At 40.8% G+C, this 17,075-nt stretch overlaps 1 protein-coding gene across 1 annotated transcript in view; it reads left to right on the forward strand.

The window, feature by feature from the left end:
- The first annotated feature begins 621 nt into the window (after positions 1–621).
- LOC129355256 (CST complex subunit CTC1-like) overlaps positions 622–17,075 on the forward strand; it is a 78,088-nt gene continuing 61,634 nt past the window's right edge. The window contains 1 exon segment of the mRNA XM_055024779.1: positions 622–849. Coding sequence (XP_054880754.1) covers positions 799–849 — 51 coding nt within the window. The 5' untranslated portion in view covers positions 622–798.

Genomic DNA, 17,075 nt, shown 5'->3' on the forward strand with positions numbered 1-17,075 from the left:
CATAACGAGCCTCTGTTTTGTAGCTTGAAGCTTTTATGGTGTTAAAAGAAACATCTGGGAATTTCAAACCATCAGAGAACATTTTCATCAAACACTGAAAAACTGTACATTTGTATGATATGTACACAGCTGTCATATTTATATTTGTACAAAACATTTATAGCGCGTCAATATTCTCTGTTTATCTCTTTGTACAACTGTTTATAAATATTTATATCCTGTATAGCACTTCTGGATAGATGCAAACTACATTTCGTTGCTCTGTACATGTGACAGTGCAATGACGTTAAAGTTGAATTCTGTTCTGAATTTTGTATTTATATCAATTAATCTGCTAAATAAACCCGTTTTAGGACTTACATGGTTAAGAAACGTGATAATGTTACACTATTCAAGGTAAAGTCTTATGGGTGCTAAAGCGCCCCTAGAACAGGCCTAGAACTGATTGCAGCCTGCAATGCTGGCTGCAATCTGCGCTCCTGACACAGGGGGGCAGAATTGCACAGGGGAACAAGTTGAATTTCGCACAAGACCAGTTCCCCTCCATTCCAGCAGGGGGCGGAAACAGAACCTGCAGCTGGTCCGCCAGCCGCCATGACAGGCAGGAAGAAGAAGATTTTCACTCAAACAGCTCACAGAATCAGACGAAAGTTTTAGCGCCACTTTCAGAACCAGAACCAGAGTTCTGCAGAGGTTTGGACTCTTCGGCCCGGTTCTGTTCGGGCTAAAGGGAAGCAGAACCAGACTCTACACACACAGCTCCTCCAGCCCGGTTCGGTTCGGTCCTGGAGGCTGAGGATGAGCTCCCTGCAGCGGTTCCTGGACCGGTTCGGACCCAGCAGTGAAGCGGTCAGTACCAACGGAGCAGGGTTGGGGTGTTTTAGATCAACTGGTGGCTGATGCAAAGCACGGCTGATGTTTCTGATTCTAGGTGGCTGCGCTGATGCCTGTTTAAAATGCTGCCTGTAAGACAAAACCGTTTGTAAAACTTTACTGTAAAAAAATGACTCAAATATGTTGCATGTGAAAATGTGACATTAAACATAAGTTTCTACAGAGCGCTTTGAAAACACTGCATTGGATCAGATTAATGTCCTCTAAAGTCCAGATATGGCAGAATTTATTAATAAAACTTTCTATCAATTAACTGATTAACTTTCTAAAAATTAAATATTTATGTTTGAGTAATATGGCATTGAAAACATATAAACTGATTTGATTTAAATAAAGTAATATTGAAGCTCATAACTGTGTTCTTTGACTTCTCTTTATTTGGGCCCTCTATGAGTTAGAGGGCCAAATAATTATTTATGAGTTTAATATATGCAGCTAGTGATGCTAACAGCAACACAACAAAAAACCCAAAAGCATGCAACATATTTTATTGCAAAAGTGGCATCTATTTTATTATCTTTGATTCCATAGATCTGCAACAATAATGTTGAAATTAATTTGTAGTGCAAGATCAATATAAAAAATAACTTGCATACATAAAAATAAATTAAATTGTGCAAAAACAGACAAAATTAAAAATCAAGAACATAATTAAATAATGTAAATGAACAATCACTTGAAATCACATAAAATGGTTTAAAAATATAGTTGAATAGTTAGTTCTTAAAACTACTATATATAAATGTATGCAACAGTTTGCTAAAGCTGAACTCAAAATGTTTCTCAGACTTTTGACTGATTTATGTCACTTTTTATGCAGAACTTCACAAACTTTTTAAAACCCATCTTCCTGGCTTTTCTGGTTGCAAAGTTATTTATGACATCACTGTAAGAAATCTGATTGTTGATACTGATCACTGCTGGTCCACTGAGTTCTTGTGCTTTAGAAGATCTCAAATAGTTCTTTATTAGTTTGAGCTTGGAAAGCTCTTCTCTGCAGATGGAACAGGGAGAGTCCAGGTTATCCGTAGATGATCCACAGATTTGGGTACAACTCACAGATCTCATTTTGAGAAGTTCATATGGGGTCATCTGTGCTTCAGGGAGGTTTTCCGTCTCTGTAACCAGTGTTGGTTACCAGTGTTGGTCACACTGGTTACAGACTGGTCTCCAAAGGGAAGTTTTGTCTTGAAGAATTTTAGACTCGTCCTTCTTCATTTGTGTGTCAGGCTGGCCAAAGTTCAAAAGCTCTTCCAGGGACTGAAAGCGATTCTCCAAAGACTGGAAGGCACCGCCGACCACAGCATTAAAAAAGGAAACTAATCCGGGTAAAGAGCTTTTTTGTGGTTCGCAGTGGGGCTGGGCGATGTATCGCGATATTTTCAGCTTGTGATAGTTAAAATGGCTGTATCGCAACCAATGTGTATAACTTGTTTAAATAATAAACTTTCACTGTCAAATTTATTGGTAGTATGTTTTATCCGACACCCTGTGAATGCATCACCAGACCCTCCCAAGCTGAGCATTTTCTACCAATCAGGCTGCGCAGAGAAAACAAACATGGTGACAGGAGAGTTTAATCTGTGAATGAGACGAAAACTGACGAGGAATCAGATGAACTAGTTCAGTTCCGGAGAGAAACGGCTGGATCACTAATCTGGAAGTGGTTTGGATTTTATATGGAGGATGTCCAACAAAATGAGGTCATTTGCGAAACATGTTATCAAACTATTAAAGGTTGATCCACAGATTTATTCTCCCTAATCAGATTGTTGTTTACTTGCCGTTCAGCCGGTAGAACCAAAACCTGGAGATGGAGGGAGGATTCATTAGTGATATGCAATGGAAAAATAACTCAAAATAACTCATTCTCTTTTTTTTTTCTCGCTCTGTCGGCTTTACAATACATACAGACTTGTTGCCATAGCAACTGACAACAACCCAACTTTATGTATCAGGATTCAGAAACACTCAAACATTTCCCACATAGAGCAGAACCTTCAGTCACAGTTTTGGGTTTTTAGGCCCGCTGCTATTAGTCATGCTAACACAGTCGTGTTTGATTACTGTATTTTCGTGACTATAAGTGAAAGTCTTAGATTTTCTTCAAAATGTGTGGTGTGCCCTATAGTGCAGTGCGCCCTGTGTGTGGTAGTAGAGAACACCATGAGAACGCTAAAGGGGGAAGTGTGGGCGTTGATTATATATAAAAGAACAGGTATGTGCGTTATGCAGAACATCGTTGTTTTAACAACCCTGAAAATGGCAAAGAGACGCTTATAAAGCACAGTTTAAACTGAAGGCCATCAGCTACGTGAAGCAACATGGAAATCGAACAGCTGCGAGTAAATTTAAGATTAATAAATCGATGGTTCGCAAGTTGAGGAAGCCTGGAAAATGAGCTTCGACAGGTCAAGAAGACGCAGCTGAGTTTCCCGGACATAAGGCAAGGTTGGAGGAAAGACTCGAGCAGTGGATCATCGAGCAAAGAACGAATGGGAGAAGCGTTTTGACGGTCACCGTTTGACTAAATGGCATTTTTCCCTCCAGACCAGGACTATGGTGGCGCAGCAACTTCCAGCGGATTATAATGAAGCGTTAGGGTCGCCGACAAACACATCCAGCCACATCACTAACATGGACGAGGTGCTGCTCACTTTCCACATCCCGGTGAGTCACACTGTGGAGAAGAAGGGGACCAGCACGGGCGTGGATTGTATATAAAACCTGTGGCCTATAATCAGGTGCCTTTATGTATATGTTACATACAGTAATGGCACATATAATTGAGACTGCGCCTCTTAGTATGGTGCACTTTATGGTCATAAAAATACAGTAGCTAGTTTAAACACCTGCTTTGCTGATGATCTGTCCAAAACACAACTTATTCCACATCACATCTATTTAAGTTTGTCAAAGTCAACCATAACTGACCTACTTCCATCTGCCTCCATATTTTAATCGTAGTTTTGCGTTTGTGACGTTTCTGCTGCAAGGGATCTATAGATCTATATTCTTGGAGCTCATTCAAGAATATTGTTGTTGCACACTCGAACACAAAATGATGTTGAGACATGCGGTGGTTTTTCCTTTGCTTTCCTTTTTCAACAATACAGAAACTTAGAAACTTCGCAACTTAGGACCCAGGCTGCCCTCAGCGCCTGATCAAAACTGAATCACACTTCAATGAGGGGGGGCAACTGGTTCCCCACATTGTGATACAATGTCCTGCTCAGCATTATTGGAACCCAGGAAGTTTAAGTATATATAATGGAATATTTCCTGAATGAAATTCATCAAGTGAAACATTTAACTGCTGATAGCTTTTGCTTTATGAAAAACACCAAATGATAAAAAAACGTTTAAAAAGATAAACATTATGAGGGAAACAAATAAAAACAATGTTTACCATGTCAATGGTATTGGGATCCTTTGCTGCAAATCAGTATGAAAACCCAATTCAGCTCACCTGTTGCAAATCACAAAGAGAGTCCACTTGTGATGAAGTACCTCCACACATGTGACATGAATTAACCAATGAATGATCATGTTGTTGCTTTAAAAGCCATCTGTTAGTACATCGTCACGTGACAATGGTAAAGACAAAGGAGCTGTCTGAGGACACCAGAAATGCTATGATTTGTAAGCACAAGGCCTCCAAAGCGTATAAAGCCATCTCCAAAGACCTTGGTGTCCCTGTTTCAATGGTGAGTATGTTAAGAACTTTTCCAGGCATGGGACGGTCAAGAACCTCCCTGGACGTGGGGGGAAGAAAAAAATTGATGACAGATGTCTTCGATGGTTGGTGCGAATGGTGGAAAAAACACCACGTCATCTAAAGACCAACCTGGAGCAGTCTGGTGTGATTGTTTGAACAAGTACTATACGCCAGACACTAAACAAAGTGGGGCTTTATGGCCGGAGGCCAAGAAAGAACCTCATTGCTACAGAAAAGACATAAAAAAGGACGCTTGATCTTCGCAAAAGAGAACCTGGACAAACCTCAAGCTTTCTTGGACAACGTTTTATGGACAGATGAAACAAAAGTAGAGCCTTTCAGTAATTCGCACAAACCGTATGTTTACAGACGGCGCAATGAAGCCTTTAAAGAAAAGAACACCATACCAACAATCAAGCATGGTGGAGGATCCATAATGCCGTGGGCTGCTTTGCGGCATCTGGTACTGGAGGCCCTGACCGCATCACAGGCATCATAAAATCAGAAGATTATCAAGCAATTCTGTAGCGAAATGTCTTGCCAGGTGTAAGAAAACTTAGTTTGAGGCGAAGATCCTGGGTCCTCCAGCAAGATAACGACCCAAAACACACCTCCAAAAGCACAAAGGGAAAAAATGGACTGTTTTAAAATGGCCAGCAATGAGTCCTGATCTCAATCCAATTGAAAATCTTTGGGTGGAGCTCAAATCTGCCATTGGAGAAAGGAACCCTGCAAATGTACAAGAGCTTGAGCATATTGCAAAAGAAGTGCAGGAAAAAATCCCACCAGAGAAGTGCAAGAAGCTTATAGATCAGGGGTGGGCACTCCTGGTCCTCAAGTACCGGTCTCCTGCAACTTTTAGATGTCTCTACTTCAACACACCTGAGTCAAATAATGAGGTCATTAGAAGGACTCTGCAGAACTTGACTGCATTTAGGAGATGATTCAGCGATTGGATTCAGGTGTGATGGATCAGGGAGACATCCAAGAGTTGCAAGACAGCGGCCCTCAAGGACCTGGAGTGCCCACCCCTGTTATAGATGAATATAAGAAACGTTTGGAGGCTGTCATTGCTGCCAAACGCTGTGCAACTAAATATTAAGGAGCGGTGTCAATATTGGTGCACATGCTGGTTTTCTGTTTTGTCCTTTGGAATTAAAATATTTATGTTGAAATGATAATTGTCTTTGTTAAATTACTTTAGACCTCAATTTGAAAGATTCTGCTGATATAAGTTTTGAACATTTCCATTTATTTCTGAAGATATTCACTCAGCTATGCAAAACATGAAGGGGTGCCAATAACGATGAACAAGACTGTATATTGTGTATTGTGATTTCATGTCCTCCAGCCCTAGTTCACAGCCTCTTCTGTTTCAGTCCTGCTTCAACATAAATTTCTTCACATACCTTTTTTGCTGAGTTCTTTGCATCTTTAAAACCAGTTGCCTCCTAACTGATTACATTTTCTTTGTTTTTCTCGATTGGAGCCACTGCATGTTAGCTGACTGAAGTAGTTTGCTGGTGGTGTTAATGTCATACCAAACCACACAGAAAATCTGAATGACCCCTTTCTTAGTGAGTGGGTCTCAACTTTTATCAAGGGATCAGAAGTTTATTTTCTGACTTCCAGTCAAGCTTCTTTCACCTTGTCTGATTGGTAAAATAATGGTTCAATGCTTTTAACTCTGATTTCCCATCATGTTTCACTCTAAGACTTGAGTGATGTTCGAGTGCCTCTTAAGGATAGCCCACCTTTGAGGGGAACTTGAGAAGAGCTTGTACTACTTTTCCACATTTCCAAAAGGCAAGTTGCATCCAAGGACACCTTAGCGGCATCTGAAACCACCAGCTTTAAACGATGGGCACATAAAATGCATGTGGATTTATTTTTGAAAGCCTTGTCTGAACTCCTTTATTTGCGCCTTTCATGTTTGAACTGTTGTCATAGGATTGTCCCCTACAGTCTTCAAAGAGGATATTGAACTCTTCAAGCTTGTGAAAATTAGTGCAGATAAGCCTTGACCAGTGGATTCAGGAGCTAAAAGAAATCCCAAGAAGTCTTCCTTCATCTCTGGTGTCTACCAAGTTTTGCAGTGCGCACAACAACAGACATCTGTTCTCACATCTGGGGTGCAATCTAGGATTATTGCATTGTATTTCATCCATCCATCCATTTTCTTCCTCTTATCTGAGCCTGGGTCGCTGGGGTAGAAATTTCAGATCAGAGGCCCAGACTTCCCTCTCCCAGCCACTTCTTCCAGCTCTTCTGGGGGAACCCCAAACCGTTCCCAGGCCAGCCGGGAGACATAATCCCTCCAGGATGTCCTGGGTCTTCCCCGGGGCCTCCTCCCGCTGGGATGTGCCCAGAACACCTCACTAGGGAGGCGTCCAGGAGGCATCCTGACCAGATGCCCCTCATCAGGCTCCTCTTAATGTGGAGGAGCAGCGGCTTTACTCTGAGACCCTCCTGAATGACTGAGCTTCTCACCCTATACGGAGGAACATTTCGGCCGCTTATATCTGAGATCTCGTTCTTTCGGTCATGACTCAAATCTCATGACAATAGATGAGGGTAGGAACATAGATCGACCGGTAAATCGAGAGCTTTGCTTTTTGACTCAGCTCTCTTCACCACGACGGACCGGTACAGCACCGCTTCACGGCGGACGCTACACCAATCCGCCTGTCGATATCCCGCTCCCTTCTTCCCTCATTCGTGAACAAGATCCCGAGATACTTGAAGTCCTCCTCATGGGGCAGGACACCCTCCCTGAACCGGAGGAGGCACTCTACCCTTTTCCAGCTCAAGACCATGGTCTCAAACTTGGAGGCCCTGATCCTCATCCCGGCCGCTTCACACTCGGCTGTGAACCGCTCCAGTGAGAGCTGCAGATCATGTCCTGATGAAGCCAACAGGACCACATCATCCGCAAAAAGCAGAGATGCAATCCTAAGGCCACCAAAACGGATCCCCTCAACACCTTGACTGCGCCTAGAAATTCTGTCCATAAAAGTAATGAACAGAATCAGTGTTCATTACTGATTCTGTTCAGTTCAGAATCAGTTCAGTAATGAGTGACTCACTTGTCCAGACTCAACCCGGACGAGTGAGTCTGGGTTGGACTGACTCGTTTCCGGTGAGTCCAACCCTCCCCGGAAATGAGCCCAACTTATTGCCGGCAATGCGGAGTAGACTCTGACACGGTCTGTTGGTTATTACGCAATAGCCAACCCCGCCCTAATCCTCAACTCCTCTGGGCTGACTACTGACCAGCTCTCCGTCTAACGGGTCCGGAAAGTTCCTGAAACCTGGGTATTACCCTGCAGAAGGTCTGAGGGGAACAATCTGTCTAAGCTGGTGTGGAGAGAGACTCGTCTAGCTCTAACTACCTACTATCCAGAAGTTATGACCCTCTTCAGTTAAGGAGCAATCAGTTGAGTAGCCCTCGCAACTGCTTAACTCCAATAACCACTCCTGTTAACGATAGCCCCCTCTCTAAGAATAACGAGCACTTGTTACCGACTAGAATAATTTTAGTAACTTTGTAAGTACCAGGGTCATTATTTTATATGTCAACTAAAGGAAAGTCCGAAACCACCACTTTTCTAGAACCATGTGCATAGATTTTACATTAAGTAGGAGAACCAAAACTGAAAAGATGACTCAATTAATTTCAATGTTCACAAAGCTCATTAGAATTTTGATATATATATATATATATATATATATATATTTTTTTTTTTTTTGAGCAAGCTTTAAGCAGGAGTAAATGGCAAACAGATTAATATTCAATGATTCTAAGTTTAAAGATTAAGACTTTAATTTTGTATAAAATCAACATAAACCTATCCTAACACCTTTCCCTAACAGTGCCATCAATTTACTAAAAAGGCTTTTTGGGTGCAGGCAACTCATACGCAGATGACAGGGGATCTCGGCAGCAGAAGTGTCAATGTCCTTGGGCAGAATCTTGTCTTGGTGCGACGAATCCTCATCCGAACAGGAACAAAGCAGAGTTGGTAGTTATCTTTCAAACGTCCCAAATCTTCTTCACTTTTGTGATCTTTGTCCAGTTGTTGGGTGTCGGGTCCCGTCTTTTCTCTCAGCAAAGTGTAGATTGTCTTCCCTCTGGTCCGGGGTGAAGCTCCTCGGTGTCCTTGGCCCGCTGTTGCTCCTTCCACTTGCTGAAGACGAAGAACCCCAGCTCTCTGTTCCTTTGGGTATTTATACTTTTCTCTCCCGTTGTTGTGTGCAGGGAGCAGATTATTTGATTTCTCAAGTATGCGATTACCTCACACCAGACTCCATGTTCTTCCATATTTTTTTTTTTTTCAAATATATTTTATTGAATTTTCTCTTTTTTGGCACAACAAATTCACACACAACAAACTTAACATTATAATATGTACTTATACACTCTTACATTCACTCCCACACTCACCCTTCAAACCTGCATTTGTTTGGTTCCAAAAATATCAAGAACTTTTTAGATTAGAGAAAAAAGACAAAGAAGAATAACAGAACAATATATGAATAGAAACCATAGACAAGACATCCACTAATAAGTTCCACCTTCAGTCCCTATGGTCCTCATTTATGGCTCCCAGAGATTCTCAAAGTCCCGTTGTTTACCCTTGGTGATGTATGTTAGTTTTTCCAGTCCGAGCGAATTTGCAATTTCCTTCTTCCAGAGTCCCAGGGAGGGTGGGTCCATGCCCCTCCAGCATAACGCTATAGATCTTCTGGCTTGAAGAAGTCCATAGTCTATCAATTTAGTTTTCATCTGTGATTGTTTAAATTCCATTGGGTATATTCCTAGAACACAGATTTTAACCTCTAATGGGACTTTCACCTTAAACAATTCAGATAGACACCCAATAACATCCCTCAAAAACTTCAGAATTTTAAGACATTCCCACTAACAATGGTTCCTTTTTCAAATAAGCATTTAGTGCAAGCATCTGGAATATCACTGGACATGTGATGAAGCCTAACTGGTGTTATGTAGGTTCTCATAAGCCATTTATATTGCAGAAGTTTAAATCATGTGTTTATTGTGTGTTTTTGTGCTTTTACACAGGCCTGATTCCAGTCTTCCTCATCGATATCTTTGAGAATATCTCTTCTGCAAGCGTCTAACTTATCTATTGCTGAATCCTTTGAGGAAAGCATCAACAAATTATAGCAGACAGAAACAAAACCTTTTCCCTTTAAATCCCCAACACACACCTCTTCTATGTTTGTTAAGGGTGGAATGTCAACTATTCGTTTCAGTTTTGAAGACATATAGCTTTTCAATTGCAAGTACTTAAAAAAATGTTTTGGGGGTATTAAATACTTCTTACATAACTGATTGAAAGTAAGTAATATGCCATCAACATATAGGTCTTTAATTTTCTGAATGCCTTTAGTTTTCCATAGTTTTAAATCCTCCATCATTTTTTCCTGGGGTGAACCTTTCATTACCCCAAATAGGGGTAAATTGTGATACTCTAGTCGCTCAGCTACATGTTTATGTGCTGCATGCCAGTTTGTAATCGTATTTTTTTAAAAAGGATTTTTTGTGGTCTTTTTAATGTCTTTAGATCCGAAGAATATAGAAAGGTATTTAAGGGGAAATCTGGAACAGATTGTTGTTCAATGTCTACCCAGGCTGGAGGTGCCATCGGGCAAAAGTAATGGGTAGCTGATGTTAGTTTGGGCGGCCATATAATACCATCTGAGATTAGGGACTTGAAGTCCACCTCTTTCATAGGGCAGATAGAGTAGTTTTTTAAACGGAGTCTTGCTTTTCTGTTACTCCAAATAAATTGATTAAATAGTTTGTCCAGACTGTCATAAAATGACTCTGACAGCGGCAATGGAAGTGTTTGGAAATAATACAAAAATTTGGGCAAGATTGTCATTTTTAATAAATTTATTCGGCCTATCATGGATATAGGCAGGTTTGACCATCTCTTTAGCATTTCTGTGACTTTTTCAACAAGGGGATCATAATTTGTTGTGATTATTTCATTAAGAGATGGGGTGACCTTAATGCCCAAATATGTAAAACCTTTTGTTGTTGTTTTAAATGGGGTAGTTACAATAGGACTTCTCCTTTCTTCTTCATTAAGAAACATTAACTCTGATTTAGAATTATTAATTGTATATCCTGAAAATTCACCAAATTCTTTTATTAGATGTAATAATTTAGGAATACTGATTTTCAGATTACTCAAGAAAAATATGATATCATCCGCGAACAGGGAAATGAGATGATCTCTTCCTCCAATTTGAATCCCGGATATTCCTGAATTTGCTCTAACAGCCATCGCCAGAGGTTCTATTGCCAATACAAAAAGTAGTGGTGACAGGGGGCAACCCTGTCTAGTTGACCGTTGTAGATTAAAAGGTTTTGACATGTTATTATTAGTTAAAACTTGTGCTATGGGATCAGTATATAATAGTCGTATCCATTTTAGAAAGCTTTCACCAAATCCATATTTGGGGAGCACTTCAAACAGATAATCCACTCTATTCTATCAAAAGCTTGACGTGCATCCAATGATAACATTGCTGTGTCTTTACAATTATGTTTTTCATGCAATACATTAAGGACCCGTCTTATATTATGGTAGCCTTGTCTTGTTTTAATAAATCCTTGCTGATCATCTACTATTAAACTGGGCAGGTACTTATCTAATCTCCTAGAGAGGGCTTTACACAAAACCTTTGTATCACATCCCATAAGACTGATTCCTCTATAAGAGGAGCATTCAGTGGAGGGTTTATTTGGCTTTAGCAAGAGAGTTATTGTAGCTAACCTCAGTGAGTCTGGGAGTATTCCAGCTTCATATGATTCCTCATACATGTTGAGAAGTGGCAGGATTAATTTATTTTTAAATGTTTTATAAAATTCTATTGGAAGTCCATCAGGACCTGGGGTTTTACCACTATTCATGTTATCTATTGCTTCAGAGAGATCTTCTATTGTTAAAGGACTATCAAGAGTTGTTTTCTCTTCCTCTAAAAGGGTTTTAAATTTTATTGATTAAGAAACGCAGCTTGTGCGTCTTCGTTTCCAGAATATTCAGACTTATACAAGTTTTTGTAGAATTCTCTAAAATTTTCATTTATTTCTGAAGGGTCTGTGGTTAAAATATCCGATTTTGATTTTATGCTGTTAATTGTTCTTTCCGCTTGCATCTGTTTTATTCTCCAAGCCAATAATTTACCAGCCTTTTCTCCTTGATCATAAAATGCTTGCTTAGTCCACATTAAGTTTTTTGCCACTTTCTCTGTTGTTAATTTATCATATCTGGTTCTTAAAACATTCAGAATGTGTAATTTTGTCTGATCATTGCTCTGATAAAGTTCTGCTTCGCTGGATTTAATTTGTCTCTCTAATAATTTTAATTCTTGGTTGTATTGTTTATTTTTATTACTGCTATAACTGATAATTTCTCCTCTAATATAAGCTTTAAAAGCTTCCCATCTAATACTAGCTGTTGTTTCATCTTTATTTATTTCAAAATATTGATCATTGGAAGTTTCTATAAATGTAACAAATTTTGGGTCTTTTAGCAAATGTGTCTGCATCCTCCATCGTTTCATCCCTTGATCAATCTTATTTACTTTAATTTCCAGGACACTGCAGCATGATCACTAATTACAATACTATTGTACCAACAGTCCTCCACATGAGGCAATAACTCCACTGAGATAAGAAAATAATCAATACGTGAATGGGATTGGTGTGAGCTTGAATAACATAAAAATTCCTTATTACTTGTTCTCCATACTTCATTTATTCTTAAATCTTTTATATAATTAAGGAGTATTTTCCTGGTTTGTGAATGACTGGTATCAATTTGAGTAGATTTATCCAGGCTTGGGTTAAGGGTACAATTAAAGTCCCCTCCTATAATATAAAATCCCTCCAAGGTTGACAAGGTTAAGAATAAATTTTCATAAAAGGATGGGTTATCATTATTAGGTCCATAAATATTTATCAAATTTAGTTTTAATGTTGAAATATGTCCCTGCACATATATAATATATCTCCCATATGGGTCTTTGATTGTCCTTATAATTTGAAATGTTATTGACTTATGTATAAGAATAATAACTCCTCTGGCATGACTGGTAAAAGAAGAATGATATATCTGACCCTGCCATCTTTTAATTATCCAATGTATTTTCGGCTCAATCAAATGAGATTCTTGTAAAAAAATTATTTTAGATTTCAAATATTTTAGTCGGTCTAATACTTGTTTCAATTTAGTTAGTTTTCGTATTCCTCTGACATTCCAACTTGTAATTTTGATATTCAAACCATTTCCTTTGGTTGTTTTTTCCATATCAGGTTAATTTACGGTTATACTAAAATAAAGTATGCAAAAATAGTACAGAAAATGCAGGTTTGCACATACATTCACACATTCAACCATACAAGACACAGAACTAGTTATGAACAATCCCCAAAAGAACTTTTGCATTTCTTTATCTGAAATGCCTCCCCCTCCCCTTGAACCCAGTTTCTGGAGGACGTTGATCCACATCACCGAGGAGCAACTAGTCAACATGACCTCACCAAAGCAGACAGTGTCTAGCTATCAAATAATACCATTAACCCTTGATAGAACGGTAATAACTTGCTTAATGCTCAACTTTTAGCATTAATGCCAAAACAGTTCAGATTAGACTTCGAATATGTGAGCACATGAGCAGTCAGTTATATTTATATGAATTCCCATTATGTATCCTGATTCTGATCCGGTTGTTGAGGAACAGTCACATAAATGTCTTATCGGTTTACCTGTTTCTTAACCATGACTCACTGATTAGAGGCATCCGCTGTGTTTATTTTGGAAGAGTCTTGTAAAATGCTTCAGCTTCTTGAGGTGTTGAGAAGACATGGATCTTTCCACCGTGGAGGACTCGAAGTTTGCAGGGGTTGTGCTGGAATCCGCGAAATGCACCGATGTCGACAAACAGCTTCACTACCGAGTGGAACCCGCGTCTGATCCGTACCGATAGATCCTGTGCAAACGTGATTTTGGCCCCGTTTTGCATAATATCTCTTTTCCTTGCCTCTCGGTAGACAAACTCCTTCTCCGGGAACTTTAAGAAGCGAATCAGAACCGCTCTGCCCTGGTTTGGTTTCCCGGAGGCTGGTGTGCGGTGAACCGGTTCCAATGTGAATGACTTGTCCGGTGCGAGTTCCAGCCACTTCGGTAGCATGTTGCTAATAAAGTCGAGAAGCGACTGTCTTCCTTCTGCTCCTTCTCGGATGCCAAAGACACGCAGGTTCTTTCGCCTTCCCCGGTTTTCCAGGTCATCTGTTTTGGCCTCAAGGAGCAGGATTCGTTTCATAGCTGAAGTCAACGATGCTTCTGCTTTTTCAAGCGAGCCTTCTACTTCGGCAATGCGAGCCTCGGCCTCCTCCATATGAGCCGCCTGGTTTAATAGGTCCTGTTTAATCTCAGACACCTTAGTCTCCAGTGCAGTCATAGCGCTCGCCATTCCAGTCAGTCTTTCATCTATACTATCCAGCTTAACTCCAAAATCCGACCGGAGTGACTTTAGCTCCTCTGGTACTTCAGCTATGCTAGCCATATTAGCGTCTTCGCGGCACGTTGAACTCGGTGCTGTTTTGGTGGTTGTCTTGCGTCTTTTTGAGAAAATTTCGCACTGTTTCACAGACGAAGCTTTAGACATATCAGTGTCGTATCTTTTGAGCCTTCCTTACTGCTTTTACAAGGGTTTTAAGAGAAAATTCGGAACACCGTCCTTGGAGCTGTTCACTATGCTGCCATCTCGATCTCGGTCACGTGACCCCCTCCATGTTCTTCCATATTTGGTCATCAGTTGCTCCCTTCTGCTCTGGCATAATTACATTATAGGTTCCTGGCTAATTTCCCAGAATACAGTCAGACCAGGCCCCTCCACTCATTGCCAGAATATGTCCAGGCTTGTCTCTGCACCCAAAGACTATCACTATACTCTTACTTATTTTTGATTTTGAACTTTTTGATATGCTTATACTGACATATAACTCATCAACATAATCATGGTTAATACATTTCTTCAATCATTACTTCTTAGTATTCATTACTTTTGATTCTGACTCAGCATGATTATACTTTATTGTGTAACTGGTTTATATAATTCTCAACAATCAACTTCAGAATTTACTTACTTCATAATCATCAATATTTCAACACAACACATTTTTCCATAATTAACATTTAATCAACATGCAAGATTACTTCAGTGTCTTAGGCCAGTTATGATCTGTTTTCTGCATGAACCCTGGACAGATCTCACCTCCTCATACCAGTTTTCACGACAGGTCATACAGGGACCTGATAGCCCGTATCAAAGGGCCCGGTACCCCATACTCCCGGAGAACCCCCCACAGGGCACCCCGAGGGATACGGTCGAACGCCTTCTCCAAGTCCACAAAACACATGTAGACTGGTTGGGCGAACTCCCAGAACCCTCCAGGACCTGCTGAGGGTATAGAACCAGAACCAGAACCATACTGCTCTTCCTGAATCTGAGGTTTGACTATCCGACGGACCCTCCTCTCCAGGACCCCCAAAAAGATTGTGCCAGGGAGGCTTAAGAGTGTTACGCCCCTATAATTGGAGCTCACCCACCAGTCCCCCTTTTTAAACAGGGGGTCCACCACCCCAGTCCTCCAATCCAAGGGAACTGCCCCTGATGTCTATGCGATATTGCATAAACCAACACAACCCTACAACATCCAGAGCCTTAAGAAACTCCAGGCGAATCTCATCCACCCCCGGGGCCCTGCCACCGAGGAGCTTTTTAACCACTTTGGCGACCTCGTCCCCAGAGATTGGAGAGCCCGACCCAGAGTCTACAGGCTCAACTTCCTCAATGGAAACCATGTCGGTGGGATTGAGGAGGTCTTTGAAGTATTCTGCCCACAATGTCCCAGCAGCACACCATCCCCACTATAAACAGTGTTGGTGCTGCACTGCTTCCCACTCCTGAGATGCTGGGCAGTGGACCAGAATCGCTTTGAAGCCATGCGGAAGTCTTTCTCCAGGGCCTCTCCGAACTTCTCCCAAACCCGAGTTTTTGCCTCAGCAACCACCCGAGACGCTTCGCCCGCCGGTACCCATCAGCTGCTTACGGAGTCCCACAGTCCAAAATGGCCCAATACGACTCCTTCTTCAGCCTGACAGTATCCCTCAATGAAGGTGTCCACCAACGGGTTTGAGGATTGCTGCCGCAACAGGCACCAACAACCTTGCGACCACAGGTCCAATAAGCCCCCACTCAGACTGAATGTCCTCCGCCTCCCTCTGAACGTGTTCAGTTTTGCCAGAGATGGGAGTTAAAGCTCCCAGCAGACCCTCACAACATGTTTGGGCCTGCAAGGACTGATCGGAGTCCTCCCCCACCACTGGAGCCAATCACCACCATAGTATTTTGAATCCATTATTTCTGACACCATTGTCTCCTGTTTTTTTTATCACTTGCACAGGTTATCAACTCTTTTTGTATGGTTTTCCCAAGTATGTGACATGCTCCACTCTTTTAGCACAGGATCAAATTTAGCCATGTGCTCCACGTCTTTTAGAAAGTTACAGTTGTTGGCCTGACGTAATGTGTCAAGCGATCCCCTCAGCGCCAGGTTTCTTTCGGCCAGTGACTGGATGATGCTAATTAAGCGTGTGAGCACGTCTCTCCAGCGATTCCTTTCTGCCTCCAGAAGGTTAATTTCAGCCTCAATTGTTTTGAGCAAATTCCTTCCATTTTATTGTTATGACCAGTGATTGCATAGTTACTTTGAAAAAGTAACTAATCGGATTATTGATTACTCCTTGAAAAAGTAACTTAGTTAGATTACTGACTACTTGATTTGGACAGTAACTACCGTATTTTCCTGACTATAAGTCACAATTTTTTCCCATAGTTTGGCCAGGGGTGCAACTTATACTCCGGAGTGACTTATGTGTGAAATTATTAGCACATTATTATATCGCATGTTATTTTCACTCCAAACTGCAAGAAGGCGCTCTAGGCATGTGTTGATAAGTTCCGGAGTTAGTGGAGTTGTTTACAAGCCACACCGAAGATGAAGATTTAGTTATTTGGAGTGTTGTGTAACATTATCATACCGTACAATTATTCAGCCTGTTGTTGCCTCTATTCTATTTTTATTTTGAATTGCCTTTCAAGATGACATGTCTGTTCTTGGTGTTGGATTTTATCAAATATATTTCCTCAAAAATGCGACTTATACTCTGGAGCGTCTTATAGTCCGGAAAATGCATTAAGTTACATTAAAAGTAACTTTTTAGTGAGTTTCATCAGGTGTTAACAACAACGCTCCACCACCAGTGAAATTACATTGAGCTTTGTCAAAAGTTTAATTGCAAACTATTTTATGAAAATAACACCAACAATGTGTCAGGTTCTGTCTTTTTCTGTGTTTGTG

Source organism: Poeciliopsis prolifica, unplaced genomic scaffold (assembly GCF_027474105.1).
Source record: "Poeciliopsis prolifica strain line A6 unplaced genomic scaffold, Auburn_PproV2 SCAFFOLD128, whole genome shotgun sequence".
In the NCBI taxonomy this organism is placed as follows: Eukaryota; Metazoa; Chordata; class Actinopteri; order Cyprinodontiformes; family Poeciliidae; genus Poeciliopsis; species Poeciliopsis prolifica.